Source organism: Amphiura filiformis, chromosome 2, assembly GCF_039555335.1.
Source record: "Amphiura filiformis chromosome 2, Afil_fr2py, whole genome shotgun sequence".
Taxonomy (NCBI): Eukaryota; Metazoa; Echinodermata; class Ophiuroidea; order Amphilepidida; family Amphiuridae; genus Amphiura; species Amphiura filiformis.
The window spans coordinates 2,627,563-2,650,364 of NC_092629.1; the positions used below are offsets into that span (position 1 = coordinate 2,627,563).

The following is a 22,802-nucleotide window of genomic DNA, read 5'->3' on the forward strand; positions in this document are numbered from 1 at the left end:
TACCAGTTAGTAACTCTTTCCTTCTGGGTGTTGCCTTCCAGTTACCCTTTCCTAGATGCCAATCTGCCTGTGATGTCATTTATGAGTCTCCAACTCTGGCCGTGTTTGCTGTTGGCATGGGACATTTCCACTTCTATTAACTTAGTGCTAACATCTTCTTCCTGCACCTGGTCGTATGCTTCTGCGAGCCTCTTCTTTGCTTGTTTATACACCAGTCTATGATCTTCAGTTGTATTTTCCTGATACGCTATCTTGATCTTGTCTCTTGCCTCAGTCACTCTTGGATCGTTTGAGAAGCGTACCCTACGTGCTTTCTTATTCACGGGCACAGTTTTATGTGTAGCTTCCGTGTGGGCTGTTATTAACCTTTCATACTTCTCTGTGGCTGTTTCACTTATATTTTCCAATGGCTGGAATCTGTTTCGGCGTATCGTTTTTTGGAGGTTGCTATCGATCCATGCGTGCCCAACGACTACGTGAAACGGATATGACTTTACTTGAAGTGAACATCATAGGACAACCTTTAAACATAGGTGAGCTGTCCAATCTGTGATATGAACTAAAGCCATCCATTATTGTCATCGTTGAATTAGGGATTCAATCATGTTTCACCGTTGTTCATCACCGTTTAACAACGATGCGACCGCGTCGTCTGCGTGGTTTACTTCGCGAGGGCAGCTTTAGCCTACCGGGAAGACCAGATTCTTGACTAGGTCATCACTGATCTTGATGCCACCTGCACAGTGCAAGAAATACTAGGTACTGCAAGACTGCATCTGTCCCTATTCACAAGAGAGATTCGAAGTCTAATCCATTTCTTTGCCGCCCCATCTTTCTGCTTTTTGATAACTTGTTAAGCCAAAAAATTACAATGATTAACTTGAATTTACAAGTCTTTAGGGTTTATTGTCACAGCATTCAGAAACCGCCCTAAAAATGCATGTTTTGGTCCTTGTTCCAAAAAAATTGACCCATTAAAATTGCACTTGCATTGCCAGTTAAAATTAATTAAAAGATCAGGATCTAGCTTGGTTTCACTTGGCAAAACAGGATAATATTTGTAATCCACCACAAATTGTGTTATGTTGTGTTTTTCTGGAATTGAGATTAAGTTCCTCCAAAGACTTTTTAAATAACTCAAAATGCTTTTTTACGAAATTATAGAAATTATTATTGATATCCTATTTGTGTTACACATCCGCCTAATATACAATGTCATAATGGCTCATTAGGTCATAAAAGTTGCAGTTTGGAAAGTTTGATGTTGTTCCATTATGATGGAGTAGATTGGATGAAAGTTCAAATTATAAATCATCATCTTTTCTTGCACAATGAACCATTTAGACCAAACGCAACAATGTGTGACATTGTAAATTAAACTGGCGTGTAAAATAAATGGGAGACGTTGTGTCAGTGTGAACTTTTATTTCGACATAGGTTAAAGGGTATGACCTTGTACCCCAACACCCAATAGTTTCATGCCGGTCTTTCATTCCCTTTCGATATGAAAGCCAAAATTGAAGCCCCATAGACATAAAGAACATATCGAATACGTTGTGGATAGTGGTTACCTCTATACGGCAAGCGGAATCCGCATCGAGGCGCATTACTGGGATGTAGATCAAACAGCTTTCCTCCTGTGCGCGGTCCTTCGGTCTATTGTCATTTAGTCTAATATCCTTTGGTCTTATTCCCGTTTCGCTGTATTATTGGTCTATTACTAGAAAGGCAAATTGCCATTTAGTCTAATAATCATATAGTCAAATGTCCATTTAGTCTAATATTGTTTGGTCTAATATCCAGTATGTCTCTTTTAAGACCATATAGTCTAATAACCATATGGGTGTAATATGTTTTATAACCATTTAGTCTAATAACCGTTTGGTCTAATAACCGTTAGGTCCAATACTCATATGGTCTAAACCAGTTAGTCTAATACGGTTTCGTCTATTTGCCAATTCGTCTAAAAAATTGCCATTTCGTCTCCTACTGGTGAAAGGCTGAAAATACGTGTAATGAGACAGGCATTTGAAATGAGATGAGCACATGTAAACAAACGTACAACATATATAAAATCCTTTGCATTCTTAGTACAATTTTTATTTCGTGAAAAACAGTGACTTTTTTCAACGGGAATAAGCAAACTATAATGCAATTTATCAGTTTCGCCGTCGAGCAATGAGTAAAGGAGGAAATTGGAAAAATGATCCCGACAGGGAAGTGAACCCAGAACCTCTGGTATACGAGACCAGCGCCTTAACCACTTGGCACGGGAGCTTTATGATTAGGCAGACTGGGAATTTAACCTATAAGCGGTCACTTAACCCTACCTGCTTCGTGCAAGTCAGGACAGCTCTATTTACGCTTGTCAAGCCCGAGCCACATTGGGATGACTTGATTTTATTGTCATAAAATTTACCGATTCAAGCAGTTTAGAAAGAAGTATAGCCCTCTATATGTCTACATGTGCTAATAAGCTATGCAATGGCCAACAGGATGCTAATTTTATCGGTTTTGTCCTTACATGATGTATTTGGTTGAAATGACTTAAACAATACTTGTGCTATAAAATTGACTTTTAAACTATTTGTACTTATTTATCAATTTAAGGAGAAAATATACTGCGCCAAAAAAGTATCCATACAATTGGAAAAATAATCACAATTCCAAAACTGAACCATGTTGGAATACATTTGTTTTTTAATACATCTAATCCTGCACATTATGACACACACTGAATCCAATGTGACCTCAAGAAGCAAAGTTACAAACCTTTGAATAGACGAATGTCCCGTTTTAAAAGTGACAAACTGGCAAAAAGATTCCAACAAGCGCAACACAGTTTCTTCAATGAAGCTTTATTTAAAGCAGTTTTTATTTCAGATTTTACTTCTCTGCACTTTTCATAACTTTCATTTTATTTGTCAGTTCTTTTGTTCCAATTTTTCCTTGTTCCTTTTGTTTTAAATTAAAGCACGCATAAATTTGCCATTCATTTCTCCCAAACCAGATCTCTAGTCCGTGGAGTTTTGAATGGGCCAGTTTGTCACTTTTAAAACTGGACCTTCGTCAAATCAAAATTAATGCTTTCCTTCTTGAGGTCACATTGGATTTAATGGGGTGTCATAATGTGCCGGATGAGATCACTGAACTACCCATCGTACGCGTTGTTACTTCCGGGTTTTCAACATCTCGTAAGTACGCTCTCCTCAAAGGTTTACAATAATGTATTTATATAATAGCATTACATCCACAAATGACATTTAGGGCCTTTAATATGATCCATCTGCCCACACTCTTATGTAGTCCACCTGCATGGCAGCGCCCTCTCCATTGTTAACATCTGGATTCCATGTGGGATACCAGTTGTCTTTGGCTAACCAGAGATCTTTGGGTCCGGTTTGTGAGGAGTCAACCCATGGCTTCGGATACGGTTGATTGGTATTACTATCCGGCCAGTAACCACCTACTCCGCCCACAGCTACATTCATTATGATGTAGAACTAGAATAAGGATGTAGAAAGACAGAGCAAAATGATCCTTATACTGACATGTTCTATATAATACGCTCGTATGTTTAGTCATTATACATTTTGAGAAGCCAAAAGTAGTTTAGGTTACCTGTAGGTCCCATTACACTTGCATAATTTCTGATTTTTTTTTGGGGGGGGGGAATTTACAAAATATTCCTATTTTGCCAAATGAAACATTGCTAGATCCTAAGATCCTAATACTTTAGTTAGTTGTAGCTGGTAAATGAAAGTCAGATTTTAATATTTGGTAAGTTGTTTGAAATAATAACTAAAACATGCGTTTTTAGGGTGTTTTTCGTATGCTGTGACAATCAAGCCCAAAAAATTGTACTAAGACTAATTTCAGGTTATGTATTCTGATATTTCGTTTTTCTATTACTTTTTCTAACCGATTATCAAAATAACCATAGATTAAAGTACACTCCTAGCCTGTGTCAAAATATTGATTGCTTAGACCTGTGCCAAGTCTTTGAATTGTGGGACTGCAATTGTTCGAAAACATGCAAAATTACATATTTTTGGCCCATTTTCTCTCAAATTGCAAGAATATTAAAATTTAACTTTTATTGTCAGTTAGAACTAATTAAAGGATTTGTATTTAGCTATGTTTTATTTGGCTGAGCAGGATAATATTATTTTAATCCCCCCAAAAAATTATGCTGTATTTTTGGGGAAATGAGAGAAGGAACTAAAAAGGTTTTGTATACGTAAATTATTGACACAAGATTAAGATGTGACATATAACTCGACTTGTGAAGGGAAAATGAACACTTGGTTAAGGCAAAAGTATGATAATTTTAACCCTTACATCCTGATCGAAAGGCGCCATTTTGTTGGGTGAGTTTGCCCACGGATTGTCTGTGTTAGGAATTTCCTTTGCGAATTCCCCGAAGTCATAGAAACCAGATTGGCCAGGATCGACTTTCATAATCTCTTCATCATCGACGAAGAACCTAAGGAAGACAAACACGTGAAAAGGTGACAACATTACACCTCAGATATTGCCCCAATGGGCACACTTCACAGAAATTGCTACGCTCCAAATTACACCGTATTAAACAATTTCGCGATTGTGAGTTAACACTTTCTGGCTCTCAACCGTCAATATAGCTCAATTATTTGACAAGAACAAACTGCAGATGATTGAACCAGTGTCCTAGGCAAAGGGCTGCAAACCCCTTCCCCTCAACCTCACATTTCCTTCCTCTGAAACCCACCTTGCCCCATTTGCATTTCACCTTGGCCTCCCCCTCGGGAAATATCCTGGTTACGCAACTGGGTTGAACTCGAATTGCCACAGACTAATGGAAGTCTCACACTTTACCGATTGAACTCAATCGACGGCTTAATATAATGTTTTGAAAACTATACTTAGTGGCTAACTTAGAAGACAGGACAAATATACTAAATGCATATCGATTGTTTTCTTGTTTACAACTTTACTATCATTATAATGAAATTTGATTATTCAAAGTCTCGAATTAGAGCTTACTTAATTGTGGAAGGAGTCCACTCCACGCTGTATATGTGGAAGCCTTTTCCAAAGTTATCACCACCGTCCAAATTTCTATAAAATAAAACAAAATAATTCATTTCAGTCGTAAGGTCTTACAATAAGCATGATAAAGACGCATACTATTGTTCTCATCTTCATTCACCTAGATTCTGTAAAAATGTACAGTCAGTGTAATCATTTTCCTATACAGGGTGTCCCAAAAAATAGACATCGGAATCAAAAAAATTAAAATGTATCGCATAGCTTATTTTATTTTACATCACGTACAAGAATTTCATTTGATTAGGTGATTGGTTCCGAAGAAATGAACGATTACATAATGCGCGCATCAATGTAGTTCATTCCAAGTTCGATCACAGGGGCTTTTTTCATACTCGCTCACCGCTTCCTGAAGTTTGTGTATCTCATTTAATTTAGTCCGCATTATCTTTTTACTAATCCAACGGAGTTATGATATTCATGCTTTCACTGAAGATGAATAATAGTTTGTCCGAGAAAACTTTGATTTCTACAATTGGAAGCTTTCCAACTTTAATTCTTTAGATTGTGCATATATATTATATTTTAACTTTCCAAAGAACATTTGAGCCAAGAATGACAATAATCAAAGGCTTACAGTTTACGTGTGATTTTTGATACCATGCAATATTAATGTTGAAGTTTTCAAAGATTTAAACTTTGCATTACAATTTAATGTGTGTAAGAATTTTTTAAGCCAGGAGGGATTCTTTTATGCAATAATTCTTTATGCAACATTTAAATCAACATTAACGAAAATAGATATTTACAAGTACCGAACATCATCTCACATGCAAGCTTTCATTTTCAACATCGTGCAGGTTTTCAATTTGAACAAATTCTAATTTCATGTTTTGCAAGAAACAGATTGTTTAAAAAGGACGAAAAGGATTTCATAGACCAAACATGAAGCCCATTGACAGTTAACCATAGTGCGCATTGTGTTGAATGATCTTTTTTCAAACTTGGAATGAAGTGAATTGACGCATGCGTTATGTAATCGCTCATTTCTCCGCAATCAGTCAGCTGAATCCAGTAATATTGACATATAAGATGCAGAATAAGATGGGCTACATGCTGACGTTTACATTTTTGGATTCTTATGTCTATTTCTGGACTTACGTCCAAATTTATTTGCCCAGTAATTTTTTTGGGACACCCTGTACATGTAGTAATCTGACACAAGGACCTAGGTTAGGTCCTTGCGATATATTCATAACAAGATAAAGAATATATAACTTACTTGCTAGATACAGTCAATGGATATTTGTTATTAGGCAAAAATGGCCCCCAATGCAAAGCAGAACCCATTTGATCAACTCCTACTGAGTTACCGCTAGGGTCAGTGTAAAGCAGATTACCTGAAGAAAAAAATAGCCCAAAATAATGGATTAGCCCTCGTTCTATGAAGGGGTTTTTCATTCAGCATAATAAAACGAATAAGGACTTAAACTAATTGTACAGCCTTCCTTGCACTCAATTTAGTGATATGATTTTTACTTCGGCATCCTACCGGGCAGTGGGACCGACCATCAAAGAGGGAGGTGGTTCTGTAAAATTGTTAGTTGGTAGCTAGGTAGAAAATCTAGGGTAAATCGCCTGGTTATATTGAAGAGACACATAGGTACCAAATATAATAGTATATGACGTTTAAAATAGACAATTTGCCGGTTTGCAACACCCCCCCCCCCCATCTCCCTCGTAGCCCGTGTTGTAAAATATGACTCGGTAGGACGAAGGTTACCGGTTAATTATTGTGAATACTGTCTATCACTTACCACGAGACTCAACGATATCGATTTCACCTGATGCGGGCCATTCCCCGTAACTGTTACGGCGAGGTAAAAGCCAAATAGCTACAATGTAAGACAGAGAAATATTGAAATAATCATACATGGGGACACGTTTTTGTTAGGGCCTCGATTGTGTCCTTTATAATTTGTCCGTTAAAATATATTAGTATTTAGCTGCACCTTTAAAGGTGGTTTCAGACACACCCCACAGTCCTACATTGTATTTTGTAGATAACAACTCATGTGGTATACGTTTGCTATTTCTGACAACAACGACTTCTTAGCTATAGGACCAGAGGTGTAACGAGGAGGGACATTGCGCCCCTGCTCGAAACACCAAGACAGAAATGACCAAAGGTTGTAATACGCATCTAATTTTGACCCATTTTAGCGTTCAAATTGCAATTTTTATTAGCGGGTAAGCGGGACGATTTGGATCAATGGCAACGGGACTCCTTTGTAGCTTACAACCCAGTAGCGTAATTTACATTCTTAGCTTACCTGGCCATAACCAATCCCCTACAGGCATCCTGGCCGAGACTTCGACTTTGCCGTATTTAAAGGCAAATGAGTGGACAGTTCGTATGCGAGCTGATTGAACCGGGTTGATATAGTTGACGTCATTACCCTGTCTTTGGCAACCATACCAGGCGTTGCCAGTGCATAGATTAGCAGGAGATGAACCTAATAAAAACAATCAATTTAAATTAATTCAATTAAAAATACACATGCGCATCAAAACTATCAACAGTTTTGCGGATTTGATGTGCTCAGCAATTGAAATCCATAACCGATGCAAACGTTCTGTCTGTTTTGACTTTGGTTCATAGAGAAGTGATTTTGATATCATTGAAAAGAACAGATTCTGAGCGTCTAAATTTAAAAAAAGAATGAATTATTGTATTTACTTCCTGCAAACCCGAGTTACGCTCATTCGAATAAACCGCCCATATTTGTAGCTGCACACAGTTTCTCTTCCCAAGCATGTAGTCATGATCATGGTACCCGCCATGGTAGCGTGTTGACTGGTATAGCCGATATTCAAATACAAAATGAAGTTGTTTAGCAGGAGCGGTTTCAATCAATAATGCCTAGCGGGCTACATTATTGTCTAAAGACGGTCCTCAAGAGTTCTTTTTTTTTAATTTTTCAATTTCATCATATTGCACTGCTCACAAAGAAACGTGTACGAGTACAATATAGCACTTATATTATGGCGACAAAGTTTCTTGAATTTCATCGTCTCTTTCGTCGCCAGTTTCCCACAGCTGATCAGATATGAAGTACATGTAATTATGTAATATTATTATGTAGACAAACTTTGAATCATGTGGTTCTAATGATCCGAGAGTCTGAAGCTTCAGGTGTCCGGAAGACCGCGAACTGATAGATCACAAGTAAACATTGTTAGAGTTATGCATGAGTTGTAAATAGACCCAAAGATCAGCAGCTCAAGATGCAACCCCCTTCGCCATATTTCCCAAGCAAGTTTCAGTCGCACCCTGCGGGAGACTATGAATTACACAAGTTATAAGAGTTATCATGAATATACAAGGGGGTATCCATACAAACTACAGCACCGTCGTGGATTTTGCATTCGAATATAGCGCACTACCAATCAATACACTATACACATGAAAGTGAAACCGTGGGCAGCTACACAATTCTTGTTTTAATTTAGACGTTAAGAATCTGCTCTTTTCAATGATGTTTTCATTTACAGCGGATTCCTTCCAGATTTTGTACAAAAGTGTCACAAACAAGAGTTTACTTCATTTTGAATCACCCTGTATTAAACGTAGCAAATCTTACCCCAGAGACTGAGAGTTCCTCTATTAAGGAATCCTGGTCCGAAGAGGTCTTCTGTTAGAGTCTTATAAAATTGAACAAAAAGAACATAGAAGCGTATAATATAGTATCTTGTTAACTTTATTTCAATTTGCTTTGGAGTTGGCATGTTTCTTGACAAATTTGTATTTTTTGGACAAACAAAATACAAATTCGCTTATTCTAAAGAGAATATTTTGTAACCAAATGAGCAGGAAATGAATGCCCTCCATACCCATCTACATCGACGAGACTTAGTAAGATACCATGACAAAACTTAAAAAGTAGTTTAGATACTAGTAGTTTAACTAGGTAGACAATTGAACCAATAAAAATATGAAAGCAAAGCGCTTGAGCCTGATCCCATCAGGACCCAAGTATGTCTCCAAACGAAATGATTATATGGACAGATCGCCATTCTACGCGTATTTATAAGCCCAGCGGAATACGGTTCCAAACCGCCACCACGAAATCTATCATAGCGTTACTCTCAACTTGAGACGTTACATACTATATACCATGTTGCATATACTTACAGGCTTGATAAATAAACTACCATCACGCACGTAGCTGTTGCTTCGGTTATTGATATAGTATTGGAACTCCCAATTCTGTTTAGGAAAGCAAAGCAATGGTATAGATTTGATTTGCCAATAAAAAGTTCTACGTATTCTGCTTGATTTACTAAGAAGACTGTACATTGTACATAGATAAGAACATAGCATAAAATAAGGCGACCATGACTACTTCATTTCATTGTTGTTGTTTTTTTTGCTCCCTGTTTTTGCCTGTATTTCACTTTTGCTTTGATTGGATCAGATCGGTATTGTATCACAAAATATTATATTGGGTGTCGATATTTTCCAGAATTCATCAGGGATCGTTTTTTGTATTAATATAAATTTGCTGAATACCAATAGTAGTGATTAAAAACATCATTTAAACAAAATAGAGTTTAAGGTAGATCATAAAGTGGTAAAACCATATTTATGTCTCATCCATCATCTTAATTTTGTTGTTGTTGTTGTTGTTGTTGTTGTTGTTGTTGTTGTTGTTGTTGTTGTTGTTGTTGTTGTTGTTCCTTTCCGATATGACCTCATCACCAGACAGTGACGCCGTTACATTATTTGTACTTACCCCTCCGCCACCAGCTGTAATCTCATGCTGCCATGTATCCAAGTCAAAGGTATCGAAGTTGTCTTCGAATATGAGGCCATTACACGGTTTCTTCGTGAGGTCACATGACACTTCACATGGGTATTTGTTGCAGGAATCTGGAATAAAATATATAATTAAATATGTCTTTTCAGTACATTCCGAAAGGCTTTGCGATTAAAACCAGGAATACGTTGCGTCGATGCGCATAATCATCACTGCGCACGTTTGACTGAGTGTACAGTGCCAAAGTGCTTATCGAAATTTAGGGTGTCTCGTTTCAAGGCTCCGGGAATTTGCCGCAAATGGGCAACAAACAATATGAGGAGAGTCCAGGTGTAATACAACAACATTAGTTGGGAGTGGTTAAGGTATTGGAAAAATAAGCATTTGCATGTACATACAATTAAAGGAGCACTTCGTAATCCACAGCCTCGTGCCCCACTTTAGATTTTGTTTTAATAATATCGAAATTAACAAGAAGGAATGCATATATCCAGCATTATCAAGAGGATATTCAGCTATCATAGTATTTCATTTGATTACAAAACATTTGCAGACCTGACTTTCCACATGTATCGCCACATTAGATTGTGTATGTTTTCTTGTGTGATAATATAATATTAAATCTACTACAGCACATACCAGATAAAATAAATTAAATCAAGTACATTTTGGACATATATCGCTCATTTTTCCAAATGACAAATTTTGAATTTACCCAATAATACCAAAGCATAAAAACACAATGATAAAAGCAAGCACACCAACATGGTAAAATGTAACCGAACTAAACCGGCACATAAACGCGTAATAACCCAGGAGAGGAGAAATGTACCAGCCCTGGCACTCAGGAAGACAACAGCATTGATGAAAATTTGAGCATTATGAATAGGTCAGGGTATTAATTAGCAAGTTAGTGCGCCTCCATGAAATCTTTTATGGTAGGAGCCTTGATGATAAAATATTATGCAGAACCACACCTGTGTGATCCAAGGCCTCTCTTTTATCTATTGACCTCAAACAAAGGATTTCCCACTATTATAAAACCGTCTTTGACCTAATTCAACACATTTAAATGAGGTGCAAAGGTACTGGCTTACTAATATGCATGAGCGAACTGCATACGACTATTACCTTGCTCAATGACCTTATGGATTTAAAAGCACCGGCCCTGGAAACAACATGATAAGAGCGAATATTTCCGGGCAAGGAGCAATAGACATAAGAGCGCACACCACCAAATCCCTCCGCGCCCGATGTAATGTGGATGAGTTCCGATAAAATCTTTTTAGAGGTATTTGGACCTTTCTGTGGACTTGTAAGGAAAAAGAAAAGCATTTTATAGCTTAAATAAAAAGTTAAGACCCAAAATGTTGCAAAACACAATTTTTGAATAAAGTAGGCCCGCGGATTGAAGAATGGCCAGAAACGTTTTTTGAGGGTAGAAAATGGTGATGGCGCTGTATAAACGCATATATCCTGAAAATCAATCACAATTCTACCCATACATTGAAGCATATATTAAATTTTTATCGATTTGCAATCAATTGGTAGTATTTTTTCTAGTCAATTTGTTGCCGGAAAGGTCTAAAATCGCGCAAAGAAATGGCGTGTTTTCACGTGTGTTTCAATGGGACGCCATAATACAGACAAATTGACAGCCCAATCTCTAGTGTGACCAGAACATTATATGATCATTTATAGTTATTTATTCTTTATTCATTCAAAAACACAAAGAATGGAAACACGAACCCCAGGACAGGGTTTGCGTCCATGCAAGGTAAACATCAAAAAACGGCAGCACAAAGTACACTTATATAAAACACAGTTTATCAAAAAGCAAGGAAAATAGATAACCTGAAAGCCTGGAAATTGCATGTATGAAGCAGAAGAAAGGGAAATCCTGCGGAGGAGGAGCTCAGCATTTTATGTAGGAACAATTCTCCCAAACAGCAATATGCTGCGCATTCCAGATGGTATAGCTTGAAAGGAGGGCGAGCTGACTGAGCTCCTTCTTCAAAGGTTTGACTTTCTTCTTGCTGACCTGTAAGATTGATTTTAGACGTTGTTCGTTTTGGTGAGTTCAGAGCGATTTTTAATTTATTTTTTAAAAGAAATAAAAGAACCACTTTTTAGCGGGAGTTTTTGTAAGTTACAGAGCAGAGCTGAGGTTGTGAAAGGGTTGAAAGACTACAACATTATGGCATAAACAAGAATAATTATGTTCGTTTTGGCTGTTCCATTTACCTACGTTCACGTGTCACCACAGTGATACTGTATTAATGTAGTCCATACAGGACCAACGCAATATTTAGCACCATAATCAACGCCGTCAGGCGTTGGTCCTTACAAATCCGTTCGCTACCCCCAGCAGTGCACCTCATTATAATAAACAGTGACCAAAACCTAACCAGTCGATAAGTTACGTCATGAATCCAAATATGGAAAATAGCCCCGCCCATCATTCGGGCCATCATTCAACCGCATCTATTACATAACTGGGACTCTCAAGTCATCTCAAGTACTTGGTATCCCAATCGATTGATTTTGATAATGCAATCAAAGCACTACAAACTTTTGAGGTCGCTTACCAGTGCATGGAAATAGTAGATATCTACTATTTCCATGACCAGTGTGAATCGGGCTGGTATGAATTAAATGAAAGTTTTTTGTTGCTATATCAGTGCAGAGATAATAACCTAATCAGTGTTACAAAAAGTCATTTGTATGATTCTAGGTTTGTTTTCTTTTTTTATTTAATATTGTCACATTTGTCGATAGGCCTAACCGTGATACCATTAAAAAGCTAAAAGAACATCAATTCTACACACCGTTTATTTGGAACTGAACTTTGATTTATTAAAGTCATAATGTACGATCTTATAATAATATGAATTTGGTTAATTTTTTTCAAACCTGATTTTATGGCATATTTGTAATGTATACACATGTTACAACTTGCATCTAAATGGAATCAGCCAAATTTGTTGTGTTTGTAGGTAAACAGAGTAAAGTTCGACATAAAGTCATAATTCAAGAATTATGACTTTACGGTCCTTCTATATAGAACTGCGTGTTAAACGGCCAAAATAACAAGCAGTGTTTACCTCGTTATTTCAGTTCAAAATGGACAGAAACCATTCCCGATAATTAGGGCTTATTACTGGTATTATTTCAGCATTTTGAATATATAATGACAAATCTAAAATTTGAAGAAATCGTACATTAAGCCTTTAACACCTAACTGGAAATAACAGAGTGAGTAAAATAAAATTAAAGGCGATACAACTCGCAAGTAGGCCTACTGTTGAATGTGTTGATATTTCAAATGCATGTGAAAAAAAAAGGAACGGAAAAATCACAGTATATTTCTTTAATCCCAAAGGCATGAAAGGGCCTGTGATTACTATTTGAATTTAGGGTTTTGATTTAAACTATTTTAATATCAAATCTTTAAAAAACAACATGGTCTTCTCGTTTTAACCGAGGGGCATGGGATTCATCACTTTTAACTACGTCATTCACGTCATTTACTCCCTCCGTTGATAGTAATACTTTCGTGGTCTTTGTTTATTTCAAAGTTACAAACAAGAAAAGACAAGACAAGACAAAATTTTAAAAAGTACACTGCTTTCATCGTTTTTCAATTTTTGGCAGCCGTCTGTTTGTTTGTATGAGGCGAGGTCCAAAAGAGAAACACTGCAAAATCTAAATCTAAATGTTTATAGGCCTAATTTGCCATATTTGGTAGAGATACAGTACTTAAAGAGCTAAGGGAACGTTCATAAATACTTGGGGCTGGAAAATTTTGATTTCGGTATGTCAAAACTTTTTTGACCCCCTACATATGTTAAACTTTTAGAACCACTTTTTTTATAGATTCAAAATTTTTGGATCCCTTTTTTCAAAAAACACCCGTTTTAGGCCTACTTATGAATTCCAAGGGGTCATAGATCAAAAACCATAGGTCGCAGAAAAATGTTACGATTGACGTTTTTGATCCAAACATCCATCTTAGTAAACTGATACATTTTTTATTTGAAAATATTGAGTAGCAGTAACCTTGCCACTCTAATAACATTGGCGTAGTAGAATAGTTATAACAATTTTGGCAAATAATTGCAAATCCCTTTAACTTCCCACGTGCGAAGAAGAAAAAGGCATCAAGTGCAATGGCAGCCATTTTAAAACCTTGGATTTGACCATTTTAGGGGACAAATCTATTATCGAAAGAGAATAAGCCAGATGTGCAAACATATCCATTCCAATCGTTAAATGTCATTTAAACTTTAGAATGTAAAAATGTTACACAAGGCAGCTATTGAACTAATGCCTTTTGGAAACAAACTCTTGAAATATTGTGTTAGTAAAGAAAGTGAATAGGCCTACTTCACTTTAATAGGAATTGGACTAAACTACAAATCAAGTAAATGACTACATTTTATGGCGCTGTCGACATTGACATTTTAAAGAAAATTAACACAAATTGGTGCTGACTGGAAAATAAAGCTCTTCCCATATCCTATCGGAAAACCATGTCCATGTAAAAAACTTGTAACTCCCTTCGCCTGTTGGCGGGTAACTTCTTGAATTCCTAGTTTATTCGAAGCATGCAAAATAGCGGCGTCATCCATTTTTATATTATTGTAAAACAAATAAAAATAACTGAGGCCTAATGATAAAATGAAACGATGGCCACCCCCCCCCCAAAAAAAACCCTGTATAATGTGCGCAACCTACAAAGTGAAGAACTTAAAAAAGAACATTTCAGCCCGAATCACGGGTCAAATAATCGCCAAGTATCTTCTTAACCATTGATTTATATGGGACAGGAATAGAGGTTATCCATGTTCTATAAGCTGCATGTCCTATCAACGACTGCTATACCTTGTTTAGGACATTCTAAAGAAGTACCTGCATGCACAACCATGACTGTTTCAAAATAGCCCGCCAAAGTCATGCAGGTAACTCCGAGGTCGTGCATTGAATTAGTTTGAATAAGGAATACTACGGGAACCAGTACCTTTTGTTAGAAGTCACACATGAGTGAAGTGGATAACCTCTATTATCAAAAGTGCCGGGGAAAATCTTCAATAGTTGCCCAATTGCCTACCACCTCGCGGGTTTAGTAACCCTGTGAAGAAGTAAAATCAGATCAATGCTCATTCACGTGGATGATGAACATTGATCGCGATTGAAGAGGACATAGATAAATTGAATGAATGAATGGACATGATTATCGATATTGTTACGCAATAGTGGTGTTAGATCCGAAGGCAAGTCTAATCTGATTGGCTAAATATCGTCAGTAGCTGTCAGTAGGCGTGGTTAGTCAGTTTGACATTTCCCTTGACTTTCCAAGGGAGGATATGTCGGATCTATAAGGACCAACGCCTGACGGCGTTGATTATAGTACTAAATATTGCGTTGGTCCTGTATGGACTATATTAATGAAATGTTACGAAAAGACCAATGCAGCATGGCAAACTAAACCAGGACTGAACTTGTAAACGTGACACAAGCAAAGAAGTTGTGTACTTCTTATTCATTTCAGATATTTACCAATTAAACAAATTCTTATCGCAATTAAAATTTAGTATGGTTTAATCTTTAGTATAGGATTGAATAAAATGTTCATGACAGCATAAAGTAATTGAAAAGTTATGTTGACTACAACCATACAACCCAATTGGTATGATCGTGTCACAAGGACCTTGGCCAATGTTGACTCTACTTCTGATAAATGTCTGTCTTTGTCAGTGGGATAATTGGTATACATTGTATGCAATGTAATGTAGGTGAACGGTTCCGAGGTACGTAAGCAGGCTACCAAGTGAGCCCCTGGGTTGCTTATTGCTCGAAGTAGGACACAATTGGTTGGATTATATATAATTTTGCAGAGATTCTTGGTTTGAGGCTTTGAGGTCCACCACGCATATCCCTGGACATATACAACAAAAGCTGTCACTATAAGCAGGGCTATTACTATAAGTGGACATTTAAAATGAGAATTCATTCAAGAGCAATGAGAATTGAAAATTTTCTCATTTCTATGAAACTTTCAACTCTGTGGGGCTGGTCGGACCATGCTATACCAATTATCTTAACATTTCTCGTTTTAAACAATGCGAAAGGTTGTTTACACGTTTTATTTTGCATTCATTGAATGAGAAAGCATGCCCACATGGTTAAAAGGTTCATAGAAATGCGAACATTTTCAATTCTCATAATTGTGTCCAATTCTCATCGCTTTTGAAAGAATTCTCATTATAAATGTCCACTAGTGTGTAACAGCAGTGTAATTAGTGACCATTGTTCACGTAATGTGGAATAATGATTGTAACATGGAGATATCAATATTTTGTCTGACCAACAAGGTCCTAAATGGCCTACAATTGCAAGGTGTCCTTTCAGTGGTAAAGTTAGATTAAAAAATTCCTGATTGGGAGGTGTTACCAACAGATGTAACCCTTGGCCTTCCACTTCTGTGACCTTTTGGTCCCCAAAAACTTTGAACTTGTCATGTTTTAATATGGGATTAAGTAAACAATGACCACTGATGTGAATAATGATTTTTTATTGATTAACACATGTTTTGACCTCCTCTAAATTCACAAAACAAGAAGAAGAATCCAACGAGAGCTGAAAACATTTCCTTACATGGACACTTCCAAGTAGAATTTTGCTGCAACTTTCAAATCTTGGGTTACTTTCATTTAAATGTAAGCTGCGTACATATAGTTTGTCTCGCAAATGTTTTTCAAGTTGTTTTGATTGTATGTTGTTGCTTTGGTGGGGGGGTTGGGGTTTTTTTGGGGGTTGTTTTTTTTTTTTTTTTTTTTTTTGAAAACTACTCAATTTACTAAGTGAGAAGTTTTAAGTAATGGGTAGACTTTTCTCTATAATTTAAGAATGTTTATAATAAGAGTGCAAGGTAATATACAAATGAGCTGATCATAAAACTATATTTCCTTTCACCTCGAGTTAGATAGTGACGTCAGCGCCTTTTAGTAGCGTAGCCAGGGGGACTGCCCCACCCATACGGGACATCATGCCTCACTCTTGTCCTTGTTATGTTCATTTTTAGACATGGGCATGTAACTCGTGCTACACTTTTTGGGCATCCTTGTAACATACTTCATCGATAGAGTATGGACACTGCCAAATGGGAAGGAATAAACACTAGGTCTTGGGCCTGGTTTGGCAAAATATGAGAGTTGCCATTAAACTTTGGCGAAATGGGACGTCCTTGAATTCCAACAACTTTTAAACTTGAAGGGAAGCAACATTATTCAAACAATGACCTCTCTGTTAGTCAACATAATTGGCCAAACAAATTCCGCGTTTGCTAATGTTGGCAATATCAAAATGTTTATAAAAAGAAAAGCCTTGTTTTTGTCAAAAATAACACACATTTGACTACACATTATAAATAAACTATAACTTTTCAGCCCAACAAAGGTAGTTTGTATGAGCTGAATGTTTGTGTTCTACTACTATTCTAAAAGGCAACACTCTCCATTCTTTAATTCCCGAGATAATTTTAATACATAACAATACCTTATTTCAGCCTCTTATTTCCTTTAATAAACCGACTCATTTTCAGCCAATAACTCACTCACTGTAGACCATTGATTTTATGCTAATGATGTTACGTAATCAATTGTGCTGTTTATGTGATCATACTTCATAGACATATGTAATGAAAGTATTTGCTTGCTTGCAAAAAACATGGTATCTCGTTCTACAGTTTGTCCGCCCAAACAGATGGAAACGAATTTAAGTAATGAATACATAACAAAATAAAAAGAACCATGAAAAACAATATAGAATATGTACATTTCAATGTTCCTTGAGCTATTTATTGAACAAAAAGCATGAAATAAGACTTTGATAAAGATGTGCAAAGGAGATCCAAAATGTAAGAGGACTTAATTTAAAGAGCATGATAATCTCTTCCATATTTGCTATTGTGTCACTTGTTGTTTAAAAGTCCTCAGCATTTTTCACATTTTGAGTCATGTCCCTGTTTGCGTGGCAATGCCCACCTACAATTTGACCCATTTGTGACAATGTTTGTCTAATTTGTTCCACGCAGTCGACTTGCCCTCCCCCCCCCCCCATCCGTATAAAATTCTGGCTACGCTACTGGTGCCTTTGCGCCACAGGCGTGCCAACAAACCGCCCTTGTACGCGTGTCTCAGGCAGTCCAGCCAACGCTCAGTGGGATTTGGTTACAAGAGATTCAATACTGATATCAGGGAAATGTGCACCTGCGTCACTGCGAACTCGAGGTGAAGTGTAAGATCTATAAAAAATGTTACATTATATATTAGCCCGAAACCGAACTATAAATGTATACCAAAATAGGTTTCACTTTAGTACGTACCTCCACGACGGGGTGGTTCACTTGTGTCGTCAGTAACAGGGTCGCTGGTCACCGGGAGGCTGGTCCCCGTGGGGCTGGTCCCTGTGTGGCTGGTCCTCGGGGAGCTGGTCTCCTGCTTTAGCAAGCTTGCAACAGCAATAAGACCGGCAGCTAACGCAATCACTAGAGCCAAGATGCTCAGAATAATCGGTCCCAGGTTACTTGAGCCTCTAGATTTACCCATTTTGCTTCCGTCCGTCTCTCGCTCTCTCAAGTGACAACTTGTGGACAAATTAGCGAGATTCCTAACTTTTATCCAGGTTAACACGCTCCTAAAGCATGAACAACCCTTTTCACTCTTGCAAGCGTTCGTGTTCATTAATTCTGTACACCAACACGACTAAATGAGACAGGTGGTGATAGAGGGCAAAATGTGCATGATGAGTAAATAGTATATATTTCTAATTTTTCTTGATACAGCTGACGATAAAGAGTGTTTTAATGATGAAAATAAATCGACCTATATGGTGGAGTGTGTGACAAACAATGCTATAGATTAACGGACATGCCTGAGGACATTTAGCAAGTCTAAGCAGTATTTTAATGAGTTTTGTGACACATCGCTGCACCAAAAAGGCAACTTTTCAGTTCTTCTTTAGAGGTGAGATTACCTGATGCAGATCCCATTGAGGTCTGTGCAGTAAGGTAATCTACTTATTTCTCTCTACAGAATCAGAATAGAACGCCATTTGACACGCCATAATTATTGAACTGTAATCCCTTCAAAAGTTATTGAAATGTTATTTATCTTTTTGTGATATGGATACTAAAATTGTACCCAAACATTAAAATTACTAATTTTTGACATCAGTCTTAATATTTACTAGCGTTGGGTCACAATCGCCTGACATTTGATTATGAATATGAAATTCTCTGGCGAGTAGTGTACTTTTGTGATTTTTGTAGATACAGACCCCGGGATACCGACCTACATAAGTTTATTTCATGTTTAACACGGTTTAAAGACCTTTTAACACGTTTTAACGACCTTTAATGATCTTTTTGCTGATTATCAAACTACAACAAGTTTAATAGAATTATATATTCATAATTTCCATGATTATTCTCTACACGAATTAAACTATCTTTAATCAGGGGTAAAGCTTTTGTATTTAATAGTAGTAGATATATAGATTGATTCACCTCTGTTTAAATTATGTCTTTACCATTTGTTTTTAAATCCTTTTTGTGTCCTAGATTTTAATACTCTCAGTTTGTTTTACTTTATATGTATTTTATTGTTGCTACATATTTTATACATGTATCATTTGCCTTTCTAAGTGTGATTAAAGCCATATTATAATATTTTCTAAGAAGTACGCCCTCAATATTTTTAAACAAATTCTTTTGGTTTAACGATTGTTATGTACTTTAGTAAACTAACATACCCTGCAAAATCAAGACTTGATGTGCTGTAGTTTTGTCAAAATCCGAGATTTTGAATAAACCGTAGGAACCGTCGGTTTATTACTACGATTAATCGAACGCGTACACGAAGCTACACGATGTTCATAACACAGTACGTACATGACGTGCGAGCAGCCGTGACATATCAAAAGAACAGACACGACACACGTTCGAATGAGTGGCTCGCATTAGCGACATATGCACTGGTATTAAATATCGATTTTCTTTGTATTGCCTCGTATGTTTGGGCCCAAATTAAAAGAGGACAAATCTGACAGTGAAAACTAACATTTTAAATAAACAAAATACGATTCTATTTCTTATGGAAATGTTTTAGTATGGCTTTAATGTGAATGAACTGGCTGAGTAAAACATATTCAAAAGCAACAACCGTAGGCCTATCCATAAAAGCATATTTGCGATAACGTCAACAAGTATTCACCCAATCCTCAATTATGGATATATTGAAACGTAAACAAGTCTTCTCTATCCCATTGACATTACTGTGAATAGGAGAAATACAGCAACACCGGAATTGCATACTGCAAGTAATCCAGATAATCAGGTTCATCCCAGAAAAAAAAAAACACTTTCCTTACCAGAACCATACTTGGCACATAATGTTACTTGGCGCGTCAAATTTCAGGATAATAATGAGAAAAATAAAATCTATTATGTTATACCAAAACCTCATCAACAATGAAAAAATCAGGGGGATGATATTGTCGATTGGGTTACGGACCTTTAACAAATGTGCACAATAAAAAATTGGTAATACCTTAAACCGACTAACCATGTGACTAATTGTAGAACAGCATCCAAGAGGTTGGGTGTACACTCGGTAAGTAATACATATTCATGGATTGACCCGTTTGAGAATTTGGCCGCCATTTTGGACTCAAGTACACTTTTTTAGTGGCCCATAGATCTATTTTGATCATCATGCTTCAATGAACATACAAGCACCTTTGAAGTTTTAGATGTTGTATTCTATGAACAAAATGACACATGGATTCATTGTGTCCTTCATCTTTTTTTTTCAAAGGTAGTCATAATAGAGTTTGGTAATTTTGAGTCACATGGTTAGTCGGTCTAATGCATTACCAAATTTTTGTTGTGCACATTTGTTAAAGGTCCGTAACCCAATCGACAATATCATCCCCCTGATTTTTTTCATTGTTGATGAGGTTTTGGTACCACATAATGATTATATTTTTCTCATTATTGAAATTTGACGCTCCAAGTTAAGTCGATGTATTTCCGGAGAATTCATGCAAAAACAGCGGCTTTGGTGGCTACCACTTCGGATTTCTGGATTGCATTAATTCATCAGTCTCCTCAACAGCTAGTTTGGTTTCGCGTCATTCACACTGTGTGAAAAGAGCAAACCACACTAACTGCTGAGGAGACTCCAGCTCCAAGATGATATTATAAAGCCTACAATTTCCAATATCGGCAAAGTTGGCTGTATGGCGCAATTGCTAGGTGCGCTATTATTTTATGCAACCGGTACCCGGTCAAATACCCGGTGGTGGTAGGTCTCTTTTTTACTCTCTATTTATAACCCAAACTTTTTTTACATTCATTTGAAATGTACATATTCCAAGGGGAAATATATTTTGTTTCCTTTTTTTCTGAATCGGTACTGCATGGATACAAAAACGAGTTAAAAACGAAGCTTGGAAAAACAACTTTTCCGTTCAATGTACGCGCATTTGCAGCATTTAGTGTCATCAGGGCATTTCTGTTTTGCTTTCGATATTGGCTATTGCCATAATTTATACACAAAAATCTATCATGAACGATATAAAGACGAACATGGACAATATACTAAAGAGCATGTCACCGCTTCAAAACTGGTTGTGGGGAGTGGTATATGAAACCCCAGCAAACACAAAACGTTTTCGACATCATTCGCAAAAGGTTATAAAAGGTTGTCAGAAAACGTTTGTCGGGTTATATAAAGGGTATATTAAGAGTATAAAACGTTTTCATTTTTGATAATCTACTGCTCAGCAAACAAAAATGTTTTACAGAAAACGCTTAAATGTCGGGTTATATAAAGGGTATAAAAACGTTTGAATAACATTCCAAAAACATTCTTGAAAACTTGATACAAAACATTCTAAACAGAATGTTATTTTAGTTGAAAAAATATTTTGCGAAAAATGTTTGCCCAAAATATTTTCAATAACGTTTTAAAAACGTTTTCATGACCTTTATATAACCCGACATGTTTGCTGGGTTCAAATATTTTAACATAATGTTATTTAAGTATTGACACAATATTTGGCAAAAATGTTTGCAAAAATAGTTTACAATAACATTTTGAAAACATTTAAAAATAATATAATTGTTGTAGTGTGTTTTCATACAAAACGTTTTAAAACGTTATCATGACCTTTGTATAACCCGACATTTTAATGTTATAAAAACGTTTTTACCTGAACCAAAAGCCAAAATAAAACTTATTTAAAATGTGCTTAAAACGTTTTTGTGTTTGCTGGGAACCTAATGTCACAACAGTGTTCGTTGAGATAAATCATAAGTCACAAAACACTATCGTTGGTATCATTTACAAGCCAGAATTTGTGATTTTTGACGATTTTAGGAACCAACTTTCTAAAACTTTGGACATTATCGCCAGAGAAAAGAAAATTTTTTATCTTTTAGGAGATTTCAACATCGATCTCTTAAAATACGATCAATGCTCAAAATCCAAGCAATTTGTCAACTTGATCTTTTCGCATGATTTTTTCCCATGTATTGATCGTCCAACCCGTGTGGTTCGCAATCGGCATGGCGTCAATTCTTACTCATTAATCGACAATATATTTACCAACGATGTCTCAAGTAAACATAAGTCTGGCATCACTATTTCAGATCTCACTGATCACTTCCCAATCTTCACTATTTCAAAGGGCGCCAGGTTCAATTCGCCACCCAAACCAACTGTTAAACGAGTCAGGCAACTCAAGCCTAATAACATCAAAGGCCTCAATAACGCCCTTTCTCTAACTAACTGGCATCTTGTGTATGATACTGATGACCCTGAGGTAGCTTACAATATGTTTAATGATAAATTACTTACTTTACTTGATATTCATTGTCCTATGAAAAAC

General features: G+C 36.6%; 1 protein-coding gene across 1 annotated transcript; it reads right to left on the minus strand.

Moving 5' to 3' along the window:
* Positions 1-3,272: 3,272 nt before the first annotated feature.
* On the minus strand, positions 3,273-18,457 carry LOC140171174 (beta-1,3-glucan-binding protein-like). Its single transcript, XM_072194372.1, has 10 exons — positions 18,235-18,457; positions 9,825-9,961; positions 9,224-9,298; positions 8,673-8,733; positions 7,362-7,544; positions 6,846-6,923; positions 6,311-6,428; positions 5,026-5,100; positions 4,342-4,486; positions 3,273-3,503 (listed from the first exon to the last, which is right to left on the minus strand). Exons 1-10 carry the CDS (start codon positions 18,455-18,457, stop codon positions 3,273-3,275), a joined length of 1,326 nt encoding a protein of 441 aa, XP_072050473.1.
* Between the last annotated feature and the right edge of the window lie 4,345 nt (positions 18,458-22,802).